The sequence below is a fragment of the Coptis chinensis genome, chromosome 3 (genome assembly GCF_015680905.1).
Source record: "Coptis chinensis isolate HL-2020 chromosome 3, ASM1568090v1, whole genome shotgun sequence".
Taxonomy (NCBI): Eukaryota; Viridiplantae; Streptophyta; class Magnoliopsida; order Ranunculales; family Ranunculaceae; genus Coptis; species Coptis chinensis.
Window position 1 is genome coordinate 118,658,793 of NC_141458.1, and position 14,314 is coordinate 118,673,106.

At 34.5% G+C, this 14,314-nt stretch overlaps 2 protein-coding genes and 1 pseudogene across 3 annotated transcripts; all 3 read left to right on the forward strand.

Moving 5' to 3' along the window:
• Positions 1-437: 437 nt before the first annotated feature.
• On the forward strand, positions 438-1,844 carry LOC147513613 (WD repeat-containing protein RUP2 pseudogene; annotated as a pseudogene). The gene has a single exon (XR_015217398.1). The product of XR_015217398.1 is annotated as a WD repeat-containing protein RUP2 pseudogene (transcript).
• A 5,129-nt stretch (positions 1,845-6,973) lies between these two features.
• Positions 6,974-9,972, forward strand: MSBP1 (membrane steroid binding protein 1). The gene is made up of 2 exons (XM_086596773.1): positions 6,974-7,536; positions 9,403-9,972. Exons 1-2 carry the CDS (start codon positions 7,229-7,231, stop codon positions 9,755-9,757), a joined length of 663 nt encoding a protein of 220 aa, XP_086452899.1. The 5' UTR covers positions 6,974-7,228; the 3' UTR covers positions 9,758-9,972.
• A 2,898-nt stretch (positions 9,973-12,870) lies between these two features.
• Positions 12,871-14,164, forward strand: LOC147513615 (WD repeat-containing protein RUP2-like). Its single transcript, XM_086596768.1, has one exon. The coding sequence runs from the start codon at positions 12,922-12,924 to the stop codon at positions 14,083-14,085; it is 1,164 nt and encodes a 387-aa protein (XP_086452894.1). The 5' UTR covers positions 12,871-12,921; the 3' UTR covers positions 14,086-14,164.
• The last annotated feature ends 150 nt before the right edge of the window (positions 14,165-14,314 follow it).

Sequence of the window (14,314 nt, forward strand, 5' to 3'; positions counted from 1 at the left end):
TGGTTAATGTGGATCAAAACAGCAACTACTTATACCTCAAAATGTAAAAGTATTAGAGTAATTTAATATAACTTTTCCAATCCTCATCTAGTTATTTGCATTTTAATTTGGTATCCAATTCAGTGATACATAGATCTTGTCTAAAAATAATGATAATGCGATACATGGATATCAATTTGTTAATTTCTGTAGCAACACTTTTCTTCTTTTTTCAATGATAATAGAAGTTAGCAACACTCTTCTTTAAATTTGATTATGGTGGCAATCATCAATGAGTCCATGCGTATATACGGTGTTATCAAGTTCTAATGCAAAAGGGCATCTTGCAAATACTTCCATTGTGAGGGTTGATGTTAGCACTCATTAATTTATACAACCAGTGACTGGAAAGGGACCATCCTTATTTTCAATCTTAAATATCACCTTGGAGCTATGCTAGCTTTGGTTTTATAATTTCAACGGAGACTTCTCATTGGCCGCCAATACAGAAAAGCTCCAAAAGCTCCAAATACACCTCCAAATTTTCTATGAATGGGAAATGAACTTTCGTCCTCCAATTCAAAGCCAAGAAAAAGAAGAAAGAAAGGAAGAACAAGATCAAGAGAAAACTCGTTGTGAATGGGACTTCAACCTTTCTTCAGTTGTTTCTAATTCTAATTGCATTGGAGCTACTAGTGATACCGTTGGTGTAATCGAATTTGACCCCTCTGATCAACTCCTAGCGACAGGAGGAATTGCTCGAAAGATTAGAATTTATAGGCTAAAATCATTGTTACCGAATGATACTACCCAAGGTATAATAAATTCTACTTCCTTGCTAGACCATACTAGTGTATGTGACTACTACATATGTGCTCCGGCGAAACTAAGTAGTCTTCGGTGGAGGCCCAATACAAATGGTCGCGTTGTGGGATCTGGAGACTATGATGGAGTTGTTACCGAGTATGATCTTGAGCATTGCATGCCAATTTTCGAGCGTGATGAGCATGGTGGACGACGTGTATGGAGTTTAGATTATTCACATTCAAGCTCTCCATTAGGTGCATCCGGTTCTGATGACGGAACAATGCAAATGTGGGATACGCGTTGTGTTGGTAATGAGTGTGTGGCCATGGCACAACCTAGTATTTCAGGCAACCCGGTTTGTTGTGTTGAGTTCGACCCACATGGGGGAGAATTGATTGCAATGGGGTGTGCGGATCGTAAGGCATACATCTACGACATCCGTAATATGTCAAATCCAGTGTCGTCGTTCCATGGGCATCAAAAAACAGTGTCCTATGTTCGATTCTTAGGCGATGGAATGATGGTATCAGCAGGTATCGATGGGTGTCTTAAGCTATGGGATACGAAGGATACACAAACTATAAGGACTTACAAGGGGCATAGCAACAACAGAAATTTTGTCGGCTTATCGGTATGGAGGAATGGGGGATTACTTGGATGTGGTTCAGAGAGCAACGAAGTTTTCATCTATGACAAAAGGTGGGGCAATCCAATTTGGGTGCATGGATTAGAGCCTACGATAGGAGGTGGGCGTGACCAGAGGTTCATTAGTAGTGTGTGTTGGAGGCAAGTTGGGAATGATGAGTGCACCTTACTGGCAGGGGGTTGTGATGGTGTTTTGCAAGTTTTTGTGGGTAAAAGAAAGTCATCTTTCTCTGGTGAACATTCCTGCGAGTCATCTACACTTTGATTTGTTTTTTTCTAAAAAATCTTTAGAGAACATAACATGAATATAAAGGGTCATGTCGATGTTACGCAAAAGCTTTGTGATTTTCCATTAGAAATTTGGAATCATTAAAAAAGCCAATACCAAAATCTAGATCACTTGATTGAACAAATAGTTCATTAGTTCCATTCCAATTTCAGGTTCATTCCAAAATATATATATATATATATATATATATATATATATATTAGTTTCTCCCTTATCTCAAGTACTTAAAACAATTATCATAATATATTGCTAGTAAATTTAATTTTTCATGTTTTATATAGTTAAGAAAATGTTTTAATGGTGAGGCTCATGATCTAGCTAAATGGGTTTATAGCTCGTTTGATATAAGTATTCTACCAAAATTTTGCTCAGACTTTCAGTGTATCCATTTGTAGAGATGATATTTATGGTCAGTAGATTGTATCCACAAAAATTAAGTTAGTGAAGTTGTGGGTTGTTTTAGATTTGATACTTATTTTAAGGTCTTTTTATATATACACTAGATAATAAACTTGTGGCATATACACCACCTCTTTTAAAAAATTCTCAACAATCATTAACTATACATATATAATTTTTTTGACAAATCGTGAACCTTGTTTTCGCTAACCCATTTTAATTTCCTAGCAAATTGTTTTTATCAAGTCTTAAAAACCTGTTTTTATTTCTCAACAAATTATTTTAATTAAATTTTAAAAACCCATTTTTTAATTGGGGGAGAGATCTCATTTTAATTTAGAAGTGTGATTCCCGTTTTAATTATAAATGCTAGAAAAAAAAAATTGACTAGAAGAGGAATCCCGGTTTTAATATGAGTTGATGACGTTAAATTTTAAAAGAGCTAGAAAAATACTATTTGTAAGAGTTTTAATTAAGTTTTTAAAACTCATTTTTTAATTGGAGGATCCCGTTTTAATTTAAAAGTGTGATTCCCATTTTTAATAGGAGTAGAAAAATTCCCGTTTTAATTATAAAAGTTAGATTATTCTTTTTCAATAGGGGAGAAATTCCTATTATAATAGTTGAATGACTCCCGTTTTAATTAGAAGTGTTATAATTTCTCTTTTCAATTAGAAAGGAATTCCGATCCCGTTTTAATAGAAGTTGATGACGTGGAATTTTAAGAGAGTTAGAAAATACTCATTGTGAGAGCTTTAATATATTAATTATAAAATAGACCCGTGCATACGCACCGGCCTTTTTAAAAAATTGTTCAACAATCATAACTATACATATATAATTTTTTTAACAAATTGTGATTATTGTTTTCGTTACTAACCCGTTTAAATTTCCTAACAAATTGTTTTAATCAATTCTTAAAAACCCATTTTAATTTCTCAACAAATTGTTTTAATTGAGTTTTAAAAACCCGTTGGGGGAGAGATCACATTTTAATTTAGAAGTGTGATTCCCATTTTAAATAGGATAAAAATTCTCGTTTTAATTAAAAGTGTTAGATTTTTCTTTTTCAATAGATGATGAATTCTCATTATAATAGGAGAAAGATTATTGTTTTAATTAAAAGTGTTGGAATTTCTTTTTTCGATAGGAGAGAAATTCCTGTTTTAATAGGAGTTGATGACATAGAATTTTAAAATAGCTAGAAAAATACTCTTTGTGAGCTTTAATATTAATATATTGATATGTTTTGTAAAAAAAAACTTAGTTAACCTGAAATTTGCAATGACCCTGAGACATTTGAGACATTGTAGATTAAAGCTACCTCTAACCTTTTTAATTAAGGGGCTGGTGCGGCACAATTTATTTTTTGCAACATCAATTTCAAGTTCAACATCAATTTTAGAGTAAGGTTGTACATACCACGTTAGAGAGTAAGGTTGTACATAATACCGCGAAAGGAACCACACAGTGATGGGCTCATGGATGTCCTTCCACCACTTGGCCAATATTGTTAAAGAGGAAAAACTTTGCACAATGGTTATGTACCTGCATTAGATTTTATTGTTAAAAAACATGGAATATTGATCGAATGGCGTTGATCGATTGCTTGAATTGTTGGAAACTCATCATATTAGAGTTAATAAGAACAAGAATTTTAATTTTTTTCTTCTTTCACCCAATGACAATGACAGAGGTCCTCTTGAAATAAAGAGTAACTCTGAAGGACAAAAATGACAAAAAAATCACTCTCAAACCCACATTTTTTTTGTTATAATCACTCACAAATACTAGGTAGATTTTAAGCCCAATATACTCCTGAGTCCTGACCCAAAATAAAAAACGACCCGACCGAACAAAAACGACCCTGTGTATGTAATATGAGTAATCGTTGATGTATGATTAATAAGAAAACACATATTGGAGTATAAACAATCATTGTTCTTATCTATTTGGTTCATAAACATAATGTATAATTAGTAAGAACATCTATTGATATATGAACAATCAGTTCATACCTCAACATAAGCTATGAACAACCTTTATTCATACATCAACATAATGTATGAGGTATGTTCACTTATTTGGATATGAACACACTGTTCATACATGAGAATACCGAAATGACATAAATGGTAAAATCAGAATATATTAATTTCAAATCCGGATTATTTGTCCTTAAAAGTTATTTTCACCTGAAAATTGGGGTTGGGATTGTGAGTGATTTAGAAAAAAAAATGTCCTTGAGAGTGATTTTGGCCCGGAATTGGTACTCTGGACCAATTTCTTGCCTCTTGAAATCCAAAATCAAGGTTTCACCGAGTTATGTATGTTGCTTGTGTGAGTGTATATCGATATCAAGTGTGATCAAGGGAAATAGGTAGGGCTGTCAATTAATGGATCGGTTTGGGTCGGATTCTGGAAAATTTGAACTTGAACCAATAAGAAAATTGGGAACCCAAAATCGAACCAAACTGATAAGAAAATTGAGAACTCGAAACCAAACCAAATAGAACCAAAAACTATAAAATCAATTAAATATCAAATTAAATCGATTAATTTCAGCCACACAATTGATAAACATATACAAAATTAATCATAAATATAACTAAAATGCCATTTTATCAGTTCAATAGAGGGCAAACCCGACCCAAAACCAAACCAATATATTATTGATTTGGTAGAAGGCAAACCAAATTACCAAAACCCAAACCGTTTTTTTATCGGTTTGGTTAGGATCGGTTATCGGATTATCAAAACTCATTGACAGCCCTAGCCATAGCCCTAGCCTAGCCGGAGAAAAAGGCAAACAACTACATTTGTTAAACTCTAAATTGTGTTTGAAGATTAAGTGAGTGTCAATCACAATTTTATAAGGTAGTGACTATTGAGTTTTCATGTTCCCACCATGAGATTAATATGATGAAATTAGAACGGTTAAGCAAGCCCTACTAAGAACTTCGGTCATCAAACTCTTTTTCGCCTAGTATAAAGGGGCAGGTACTCAGGAATTCAAGATGATAACGTTATGTTTGGTTACAGAATTTTCCTCAATTGGATAGTTTACCTCATGGACTAAAATATCGCCGATATATATTGGTATTTTGGTACACCAACATTGATATTTTCAATATATATCCACCGAATATAGAATATATTTTTTTCCGATATATATCGGAATTTCCGATATAAAAATTTATATCACCGAGATAATCGATATTTACGATATATATCGTTTGACTTTTTGACCATTTTTTAAATATAAATCTGATATTTCCAATATTTTCGATATTTTAAATAGTTTGGACTGGTCACAAAAAAATAGATATATCTGATATATATTGGTTTTTGAATACACCGATATATTAACCGATATCGATATTTTGGTCCTTGGTTTACCTAACTCGACTCTTGAAAGACTAAATCCAAACCCAACCCAAGAGGCCAATACCATCTTAAATATAACTACACAAAGAAGGCATGGCCCCAACAAACGGAGCCCAAGACAGGATACTCAATCTAGGCCCAATATCCGGCTGTTGCAACAATAGCCCAAGACCAAGTACACTTTGCATCAACTGTATAACATTTACTTGTGTCAATTTCTCCCTGCTCAAATCAATATCAATACATCACTTCTCTCTATATTAAAGCATAGTGCATCTTATGTGAACAATTTTTTTTCTAAGTGGCCCATTCTTGAGACATAGACAAGCCACATAGACACTTTTAATTAATCATAAGAAGTTTTCTAATATAACATGAACTCTTAATCTTAAGAAATTTTCTAATACAACACAATTTTAATAAATCAATCAACATCTGACAAAGAAATTTTATACGACTCAAATAAGAAAACATTGATAAATCAACTCAAAAAACTAATGTTAATAATTATCAATCATTGAATTCCTCACCAAAAATTTAGGAGATGTGAATTTTAAAAATGATTCCGGCCATCTAGTCGGGTCTAAAGCCTTGTTGATATTAAAGCTCTCACAAATAATATTTTTCTAGCTCTCTTAAAATTTCAGGTCATCAACTCCTATTAAAACATGAATTCCTCTCTTATTATAAATTTATAATGAGAATTTATTCTTATTGGAAAAAAAAATTCTAACACTTATAATTAAAATGAGAATAATTCTCTTATTATAATGGGAATTATTCATCCCTATTGAAAAAGAAAAATCTAATATTTATAATTAAAACGAGAATCCTTCAACTATTAAAAATGGAAATTACACTTCTAAATTAAAATAGAATCCTCTAATTAAAAAATGAATTTTTAAAATTTAATTAAAATAATTTATTGATAAATTAAAACAGTTTTTTAAAATTTGATTAAAATAATTTGTTAGAAAATTAAAATGAATTAGCGATGAAAACAAGAATCACAATTTATTAGAAAATTTATATATATATATAGTTATGATTATTGAGTAAGTATTTTAAAAAACCAGTCTATTTTATAATTTATAGTAATTAAGTAAGTGTTTGTTTAAAATCACGACCTCTTTTTTGTTTTTTCCCTTCACGAGAATCCAGATTAGGTCCCAACCTCTTGTCACTAAAAACATATACTTGGGTCCAGAAGGCTTTGGAAAGGTTGTTGTTTGTGACTTTGTGTGTCCCTTTAGCCACCTACCCTTCAATGTCAAAACACAAATTCTGATTGAATTCTTTCAATAAATGTTAATCATTTCTGATATTATTCCCCTTTTAAAAATAAACAATATTATATGTAAAATTGAACTGAAAACTCACGAAATCCACAAAATTTCATATAACATTTCGAATTTCAGAGTTTTGGTACTTTGGTATAAGCTGAAACATTACAATTTCAGTCGATTCGAGAATCGAGATAGGGAAAAAAAACAAATCGAGATGCCAAAAGACACCATAGATAATTCCAAAAGTCCAAACCCTAGAAATAGAAAAAGAAACTAAAAATGTAAAAAACGTCATAATGAGTCTATTTTCTTGTAGTAAGAAAATCTAATAGGCTACCATAAAAAAATAGTCCAATACTAGAAAAGTAGCTCATCTAAAAAAGTCAGATAGACAAAAAACTTTTTCATCCATACATCTTCTTGTTGATCAACAAAAATGGCTAATTTGGAGCTATGGGAAACATTGAAAGAATCAATAACAGCATACACAGGTTTATCACCATCAACTTTTTTCACGGTTTTAGGTATAGCAGTAGCTTTTTATTATCTGGTTTCTGGGTTATTTGCTGCACCAACTCCACCACCAAGACAAAGGTCTTATGAAGCTGAGATGGAACCTTTGGCACCACCTGTACAGCTTGGGGAAGTTACTGAAGAAGAGTTGAAAGTTTATGATGGATCAGATTCTAAGAAACCTTTGCTTATGGCTATTAAAGGACAGATCTATGATGTTACTCAAAGCAGGTATTTTTATGATGGGTATTTCTTAATTTCATTTTTATGCAATTTTGGTGTTGTTGGAGAGTATGGTTTTGGGGTTTTTTTTTTTGCTCTGTAGACTTTTGATTTTTATCTAATCTTATTAGGGTTTTAGTGGATTAGTTTATATTAAGAGGATTTATTGAATTGTATATGTAACATTTTTTTTTCTTGTGTTTCCCCAGTAGAATTGTGTCTCCAAAGTCTGGCTTATGATTTTTTTGTTTTTTAATTTAGAAACACCAATAGGATCCCTAGAATCAGTATAGCAACTTGGTGTTAGAATTCTGTTGGTTAAGAAAAAGGTACTTGGAAATAAGAGAAAGTAGCTTGATTACCATAATTTTGTGGAAGGTGAGAATATAGAAGGTAGCTTGGTATCTCCTTGTGTCGAGCATACTGAAGTGGTAACAAATGTTGGGAGCTTAGGTTGAGGCCATTACTACGTATGTTATTTTGGTGTTGTCAGTGAGACCTACACATCTTATATTCTGGTTCACGATATTTTGAGTAATTCTCATTCTCATCTAGTTGTTAAATGTAATGCTATGTTTTTAGATTGTGTATGACGTGTTGATATCAAGTTGTTTGTAGTCTCTGTAATTGTGTTGGAGCTTCTTGCTCGAGTCTTCTTAGTTTGGTACACTCTGTTTTGGTTTCACATTTCTCTCTGCATGATCGCTCTGGACCTTTGTCTGTCTTTTTCCTAAATCGAAAGTATTACTCCATGCTGTTGTCCTTTGCTTTGTTTAGCGGGCTTTATAGTTTGAAAACATATATCCTGATGTCTCAGTCATTGGTGTAACCTTTGAATCTTCTCAGTAATTTTACTGGTTCTGTTCACTGATAATTACATGTTTGAAAGGATTGACACAGTTCTAACTGGTTATCGAGAATGTGCCCGTGTGTTGAGTGCTTCTCCGTGCAAAAAATCTTTGCTGTTTGGATGTGTTGAACGAATGACGCAGTGCTATTCTGTCCAGAGCGGAGTTGACGTTAATTTCATCTCTCTAGAATGGAGATCGATTTCCATATTTGTCTCTTTAATTTTCTATATTTTGTAAAGCATTTCACTTCCTGCATTGATGATGTGAATTTCCTTCTAATTGTGATGGTTTTGCTTTATACTCTATTACTCTGAAAGTTAGGTGTCCTGTAAATTTTAGAAAGATTTGATCCCCGTCATACAAATTGCTGCCGATGACTCTGGCACCTGCCAAATACCCGCATGCTTGAGTTGTTAGATCCTTGTTCAGTAGGAAAGAAATTAGTTGGGTTTAATGCTATTGTGGTCTTCGACTCTTCTTTAGTACAAAATGAAAATTAATTGCTATTTTATTCCTGTCTTTCTAGGCATATTTCAAAGATACTAAAGGAATTACTTGTTATTGTTTGCTTACTGATACAGTATGTGGTCTCTATATCTGGTTTATAACATTTTTGCAATTATGGGATTGTTTGTTCCTCAAGCTACTCTTTTACCCAAATACAAGTAACAAATATGATTCTCACCTCTTAGTGGCCTGCTGGTACTCATTGAAATTGTAGTAGTTAACAGCAGAAATAAATTAAAGAGGGATAGTTGTATTTCGATTATTACCTGCAATGTACTTAAATATCTGTTGACCTAGCCTTAAAAGCGTTAAAGATCTCTCAGGTTGTGTACATATATATTAATGGATTATATATATTGGGTATATGTGGCTCATATTTTGATTGTTTTGAACATTGATGTCAACCTGCCTCCAAAACATATGGAAATTCATTTTCTTAAAACGGTTTAGCTCCTATATCACAGTAACGTGTCTTGGATATCCTCACATGGCTTTGTTGTTAACCCTCCTTTTGCAGAGTGTATTATGGACCTGGTGGGCCATATGCTTTGTTCGCTGGTAAGGACGCTAGTAGAGCCCTTGCCAAGATGTCGTTTGAAGAGAAGGATCTGACTGGAGACATTGCAGGTCTTGGTCCATTTGAAATTGATGCTTTACAGGACTGGGAATACAAGTTCATGACCAAGTATACGAAAGTAGGAACAATTAAGAAAACCATTCCTGTAGAGGATGCACCACTTGCCGGGGATACCTCTGAAGCTGCCAATAATGATGCTGCTAAAACTGTAGAAGGCGAATCATCCAAAAGCGCAGCAGTAGAAAGTGTACAGCAGCCGAAAGAAGTTACAGTTGATGGAGATGTCAAGGAGTGATACCTGTGTTATCATCCGCACCAGACTGGGTCAGTGATTGCTTACTTAATCTATTAGCTAAAGATACCTGTATTAGTCTGGTTAATTATAATTTTGTTGTAGAGAACTTGGCAGAAACTGTTTTTAAGCTGCTATATGTTGAACGCAAAGCTTAATAAGGACCTTACATTTTGTTATTGTTTTTTTATTAATCAGTATTAAAAGAGAGTTTGCAATCCACAGAGTGTCGCTAGAGAAACTAATTAAGTTATTATTATCAGAAAAAAAAAACACGGTAAGTGGGTAAGTGGAATTCCTTGATCAAGTGCTTGGCCTCGCCCTCTGGCTCACTGTTGTCACTAACTTCTGTCTGAGCCTGAGCCTGAGCCTGAGCCTGAGCCTGAGCCTGATTTGACTTTCACACAGTTCAGAATTCAGACATTAGATCAGTACATGACATGATGTACCACTCTTCCTGGTGCATAGAGAAGAAGTCCTCTAAACTAAACCTTAGTTAATCCGTACGAACCCACTGGTTGTCCTGAAGAAAGTTAGAAACCAAGTATTCACGTCAACGCAGAGCCAGTTAATGTTTATGAGGACATAATTATTTTATGTTTGATCACGTGTCATAATGTAAGACTCACATATACAAACAATAATCAGAACAATAATCCAACGACAGGAAACGCACGCATGAAAGCACGACAACCATATCCATCAGCTGGGAAAGCTCTACCGATTACATAAATAGTTATATATCTACGGGCAGGTTCTAGCCATTCTTAGTTAAGAGTGGCATTGCATGTGATAGCTGTAAGAGATACGTTGGAGATGTAAAAGAAGTGTCCGAAGAGAGAAATTGAGATGTTTATTCGATTTTTGTCATATTTATCCGAATTTGTTTAGTTTGTTTATAGGAGATACTGCTCTAGCCGGTCTTCCTTGAAATAGTGTATGTGGCGCTTTTATATTCATTTGGTTACAAAAAAGCCATCCCACGAAATTGGACACCTTGTACTCCCTTGTGGTAGAACTCCATCTCCTCTTTAGCATTGAAGACTCGATCGTTAACACCCAACTTATTTCTCGTGCCTAATTCCGACTCAATCTCTAGACAAGAAGAAGGCCTCCAAAAGCTCCAACACACCAATCATAGAGCGGAGGATCTTCACTCTGGTCATTTTGGTATGTATCCAAGCTAACCTTTCTTTGCTGTTCCTTGTCAATGCTCAACTCTGAAAATATTGTTTGGTTTCTAGTTCTTGGTGTTGAACTGATCGACTTTCCATGTCTACAACTCTACACACATTTTACTTTATTTTTTTATTTCTTCAATTCACATACAAATCAAACGTGAGATTTTTGTGTGATATAATACATATTTTCATTCATTAATTAAATTCAAAACTAACTGGTATATACAATTCATTAATTATAATACATATAATACAATTTTTGTATGATATATACAGCAAGAACTTTTTTTTAGATAGTATACCAACAAAGTCTTCTACGGAGTTGTTAACTTGGCCTGGGAATCCTACAGTTTTATAATTTTATTTGCAAAACTAACTGGTTGCTTAGCGAACGAAGATATTCAATCTTTTGGAGAAAAGACATACATCATCGACAAATCATAGTACCCTCACTATTCTTTACTCTATTGATATTTATCAATTTATATTCTCCCAATTTTCTATATTTTTTCTCATCGGGGAGTTTTTATCACTCGAGCTCTCTTCCATACTCTACTTGGAGGACTACTATCTAAAACTTAACTACATTGTATGATGGAGCGCGATGAAACTCACAACCGAGTGAAAAGTTTTTGTAGGCTTCACCACATACATTTTCACACGAGGAACTAAATTAGATCCCAAAAATGTTAAAGGTTTCGGTGGCTTTGGAGACGTGTATGTAGGTAAATTCTCTGAGGGTGTCGAAATAGCTATTAAGGTAAATTCTTAAACCCTTTCCCCAGCTCAGCTTGCTTGGGTTTACAATAGATCAAACAATAAAGTAGGTGGAGTTGGGTGAGGTCAGATGGATCATGATAAAAATAACTTAATTCACATACTATTGTTTTTCCCCCTCAAGGGCTCACAAATATATTCAGATAAGCTACTTTCTGCTAGTATGTGTTTAGTCAAAATGAGTTTTTCTATGGCAAAAACCGACCACGTTCATCGTTTGATCCTATATTAAATGATCAATTCAGATTATATTGCTTGTGAACAATCCTGTCTCCAATCTCAGTCAATTTAGCAATACTCAATAGGTCTGTCTTGAACCACGTAAGTACAAGAACCTAAACCTTGCTGCAGTCCACATCCTATAGATGAGGCAGAAAAACAACCACAATATCCTTCATTCCCTCCTCCACTTGATGAGTCATACATTTAAAACAAATACTTCCTACCCATGGATCTAATTGAAATCATAAATGATGAGGATCATGCATCCAATTGATTGTGCAATACCCAATTTGCCCATCTTATTCTTAACCAAACAATTAAATAATAATCTAGTTATAAGCTTCACTAAGAATAATGATAACCAAATATTGATATGAATGCTAAGAAAATAAGCTTGACACCTATCAGTTTACGCACGTTCTATACAAATGGCCTACTAAAAATGAAAGTACATCAAAGACATCAAATTTGGTTAGTGTGCATCAAAACAGCAAAATGTAACTGGTTTTGAGTAATTGAAACTAACTTACGAAAAGTAGATATATGCTCGTCTATCCTCATTTATCCATTTCAGTGATTGATAGATCTTGTCTAATGTACTAGCTGGGCTTTGTAATATGTCCCACTAAATACTGATAACTGGATGGATAATATATTATGTACTTTCTTCAGTTTCTTGTTGTGTAACACTCTTAAATTCTATCCTCAATGATTCCATGCATATATGCATGGTTGTTAAGCTTTAAAAGAGTAAAAGGACTTCTTGCAAATACTTCAATTGTGAGGGGTGATGTTAGCATTCATTAATATACAACCAGCAATGATAGGAAGGGACTATCCTTATATATTTGTCCTTTTTTTCTCATACGTACAGCTCAGGAGCTTAGCTAGCTAGCTTTGGTTTGAACTTTCAAGGGAGGCTTTTCGTTGGCCCCCATGACAGGTTAGCTCCAATACCATCACCACTAAATTTTCTATGAGTAGGAAATGAACTTTCATCTTCCAATTCAAAGCCAAGAAAAAGAAGAAAGAAAGGAAGAACAAGATCAAGAACAAGAGAAAGCCCGTTGCGAGTGGGATTTCAAACTTTGTTCTGTTGTTTCTAATTCTAACTGTATTGACGCTACCTCTGATACCGTTGGTGTAATCGAATTCGACCCCTCTGATCAACTCCTAGCGACAGGAGGAATTGCTCGAAAGATTAGAATTTACAGTATAAAATCATTGTTACCAGATGATAGTGCCGAACGTATGATAAATTCTACTTCCTTGTTAGACCATACTAGTGTATGTGATTACTACATATGTACCCCAGCGAAACTAAGTAGTCTGCGGTGGAAGCCCAATACAAGTGGTCGCGTTGTGGGATCAGGAGACTACGATGGAGTTGTTACCGAGTATGATCTTGAGCGTTGCATGCCAATTTTCGAGCGTGATGAGCATGGTGGACGACGTGTGTGGAGTTTAGATTATTCACATTCAGGTTCTACAATAGGTGCATCCGGTTCTGATGACGGAACCTTGCAAATGTGGGATACGCGTTGTGTTGGTAATAAGTGGGTGGCCATGGCACAACCTAGTATGTCAAGGAGCGCAGTTTGTTGTGTTGAGTTCGACCCATACGGGGGAGACTTAATTGCAATAGGATGTGCAGATCGTAAGGCCTACATTTACGACATCCGTGATATGTCAAATCCAATGTTGTCATTTCATGGGCATCAAAAAACAGTGTCCTATGTTCGGTTCTTAGGCAATGGAATGATGGTATCAGCAGGTACTGATGGGTGTCTTAAGCTATGGGATATGAAGGATGCACAAACTATAAGGACTTACAGGGGGCACACCAACAACAGAAATTTTGTGGGCTTATCGGTATGGAGGAATGGGGGACTGCTTGGATGTGGTTCAGAGAGTAACGAAGTTTTCGTCTACGACAAAAGGTGGGGCAATCCAATGTGGGTGCACAGATTAGAGCCTACCATCGGAGCTGGGCGTGACCACAGGTTCATTAGTAGTGTGTGCTGGAGGCAAGTTGAGAATGATGAGTGCACCCTAGTGGCCGGGGGATGTGATGGTGTTTTGCAGGTTTTTGTTGGAAAAAGAAAGTTATCCATATCTAGTGAATATTTATCGCAGTCACCTGCAGTTTGATTTTGTTTTAAAAACAAAAAAAATTATTAAAGGAACATAAATATATGAATAGAAAAGCTTACGCTGCTGTTACATGTTAGCTTTTTTGGTAAAGCTTTACAGATTTTTGTCAGTCGAAGTTGTTCAATTAAAAGTAAATCTAAATCTAAATCTCGGATCCAGGTCCGTTCAGAAAAATCGTATGGATCTAATTATTGTCTTAGTTTCTCCATTGTACCTCATGTACTGA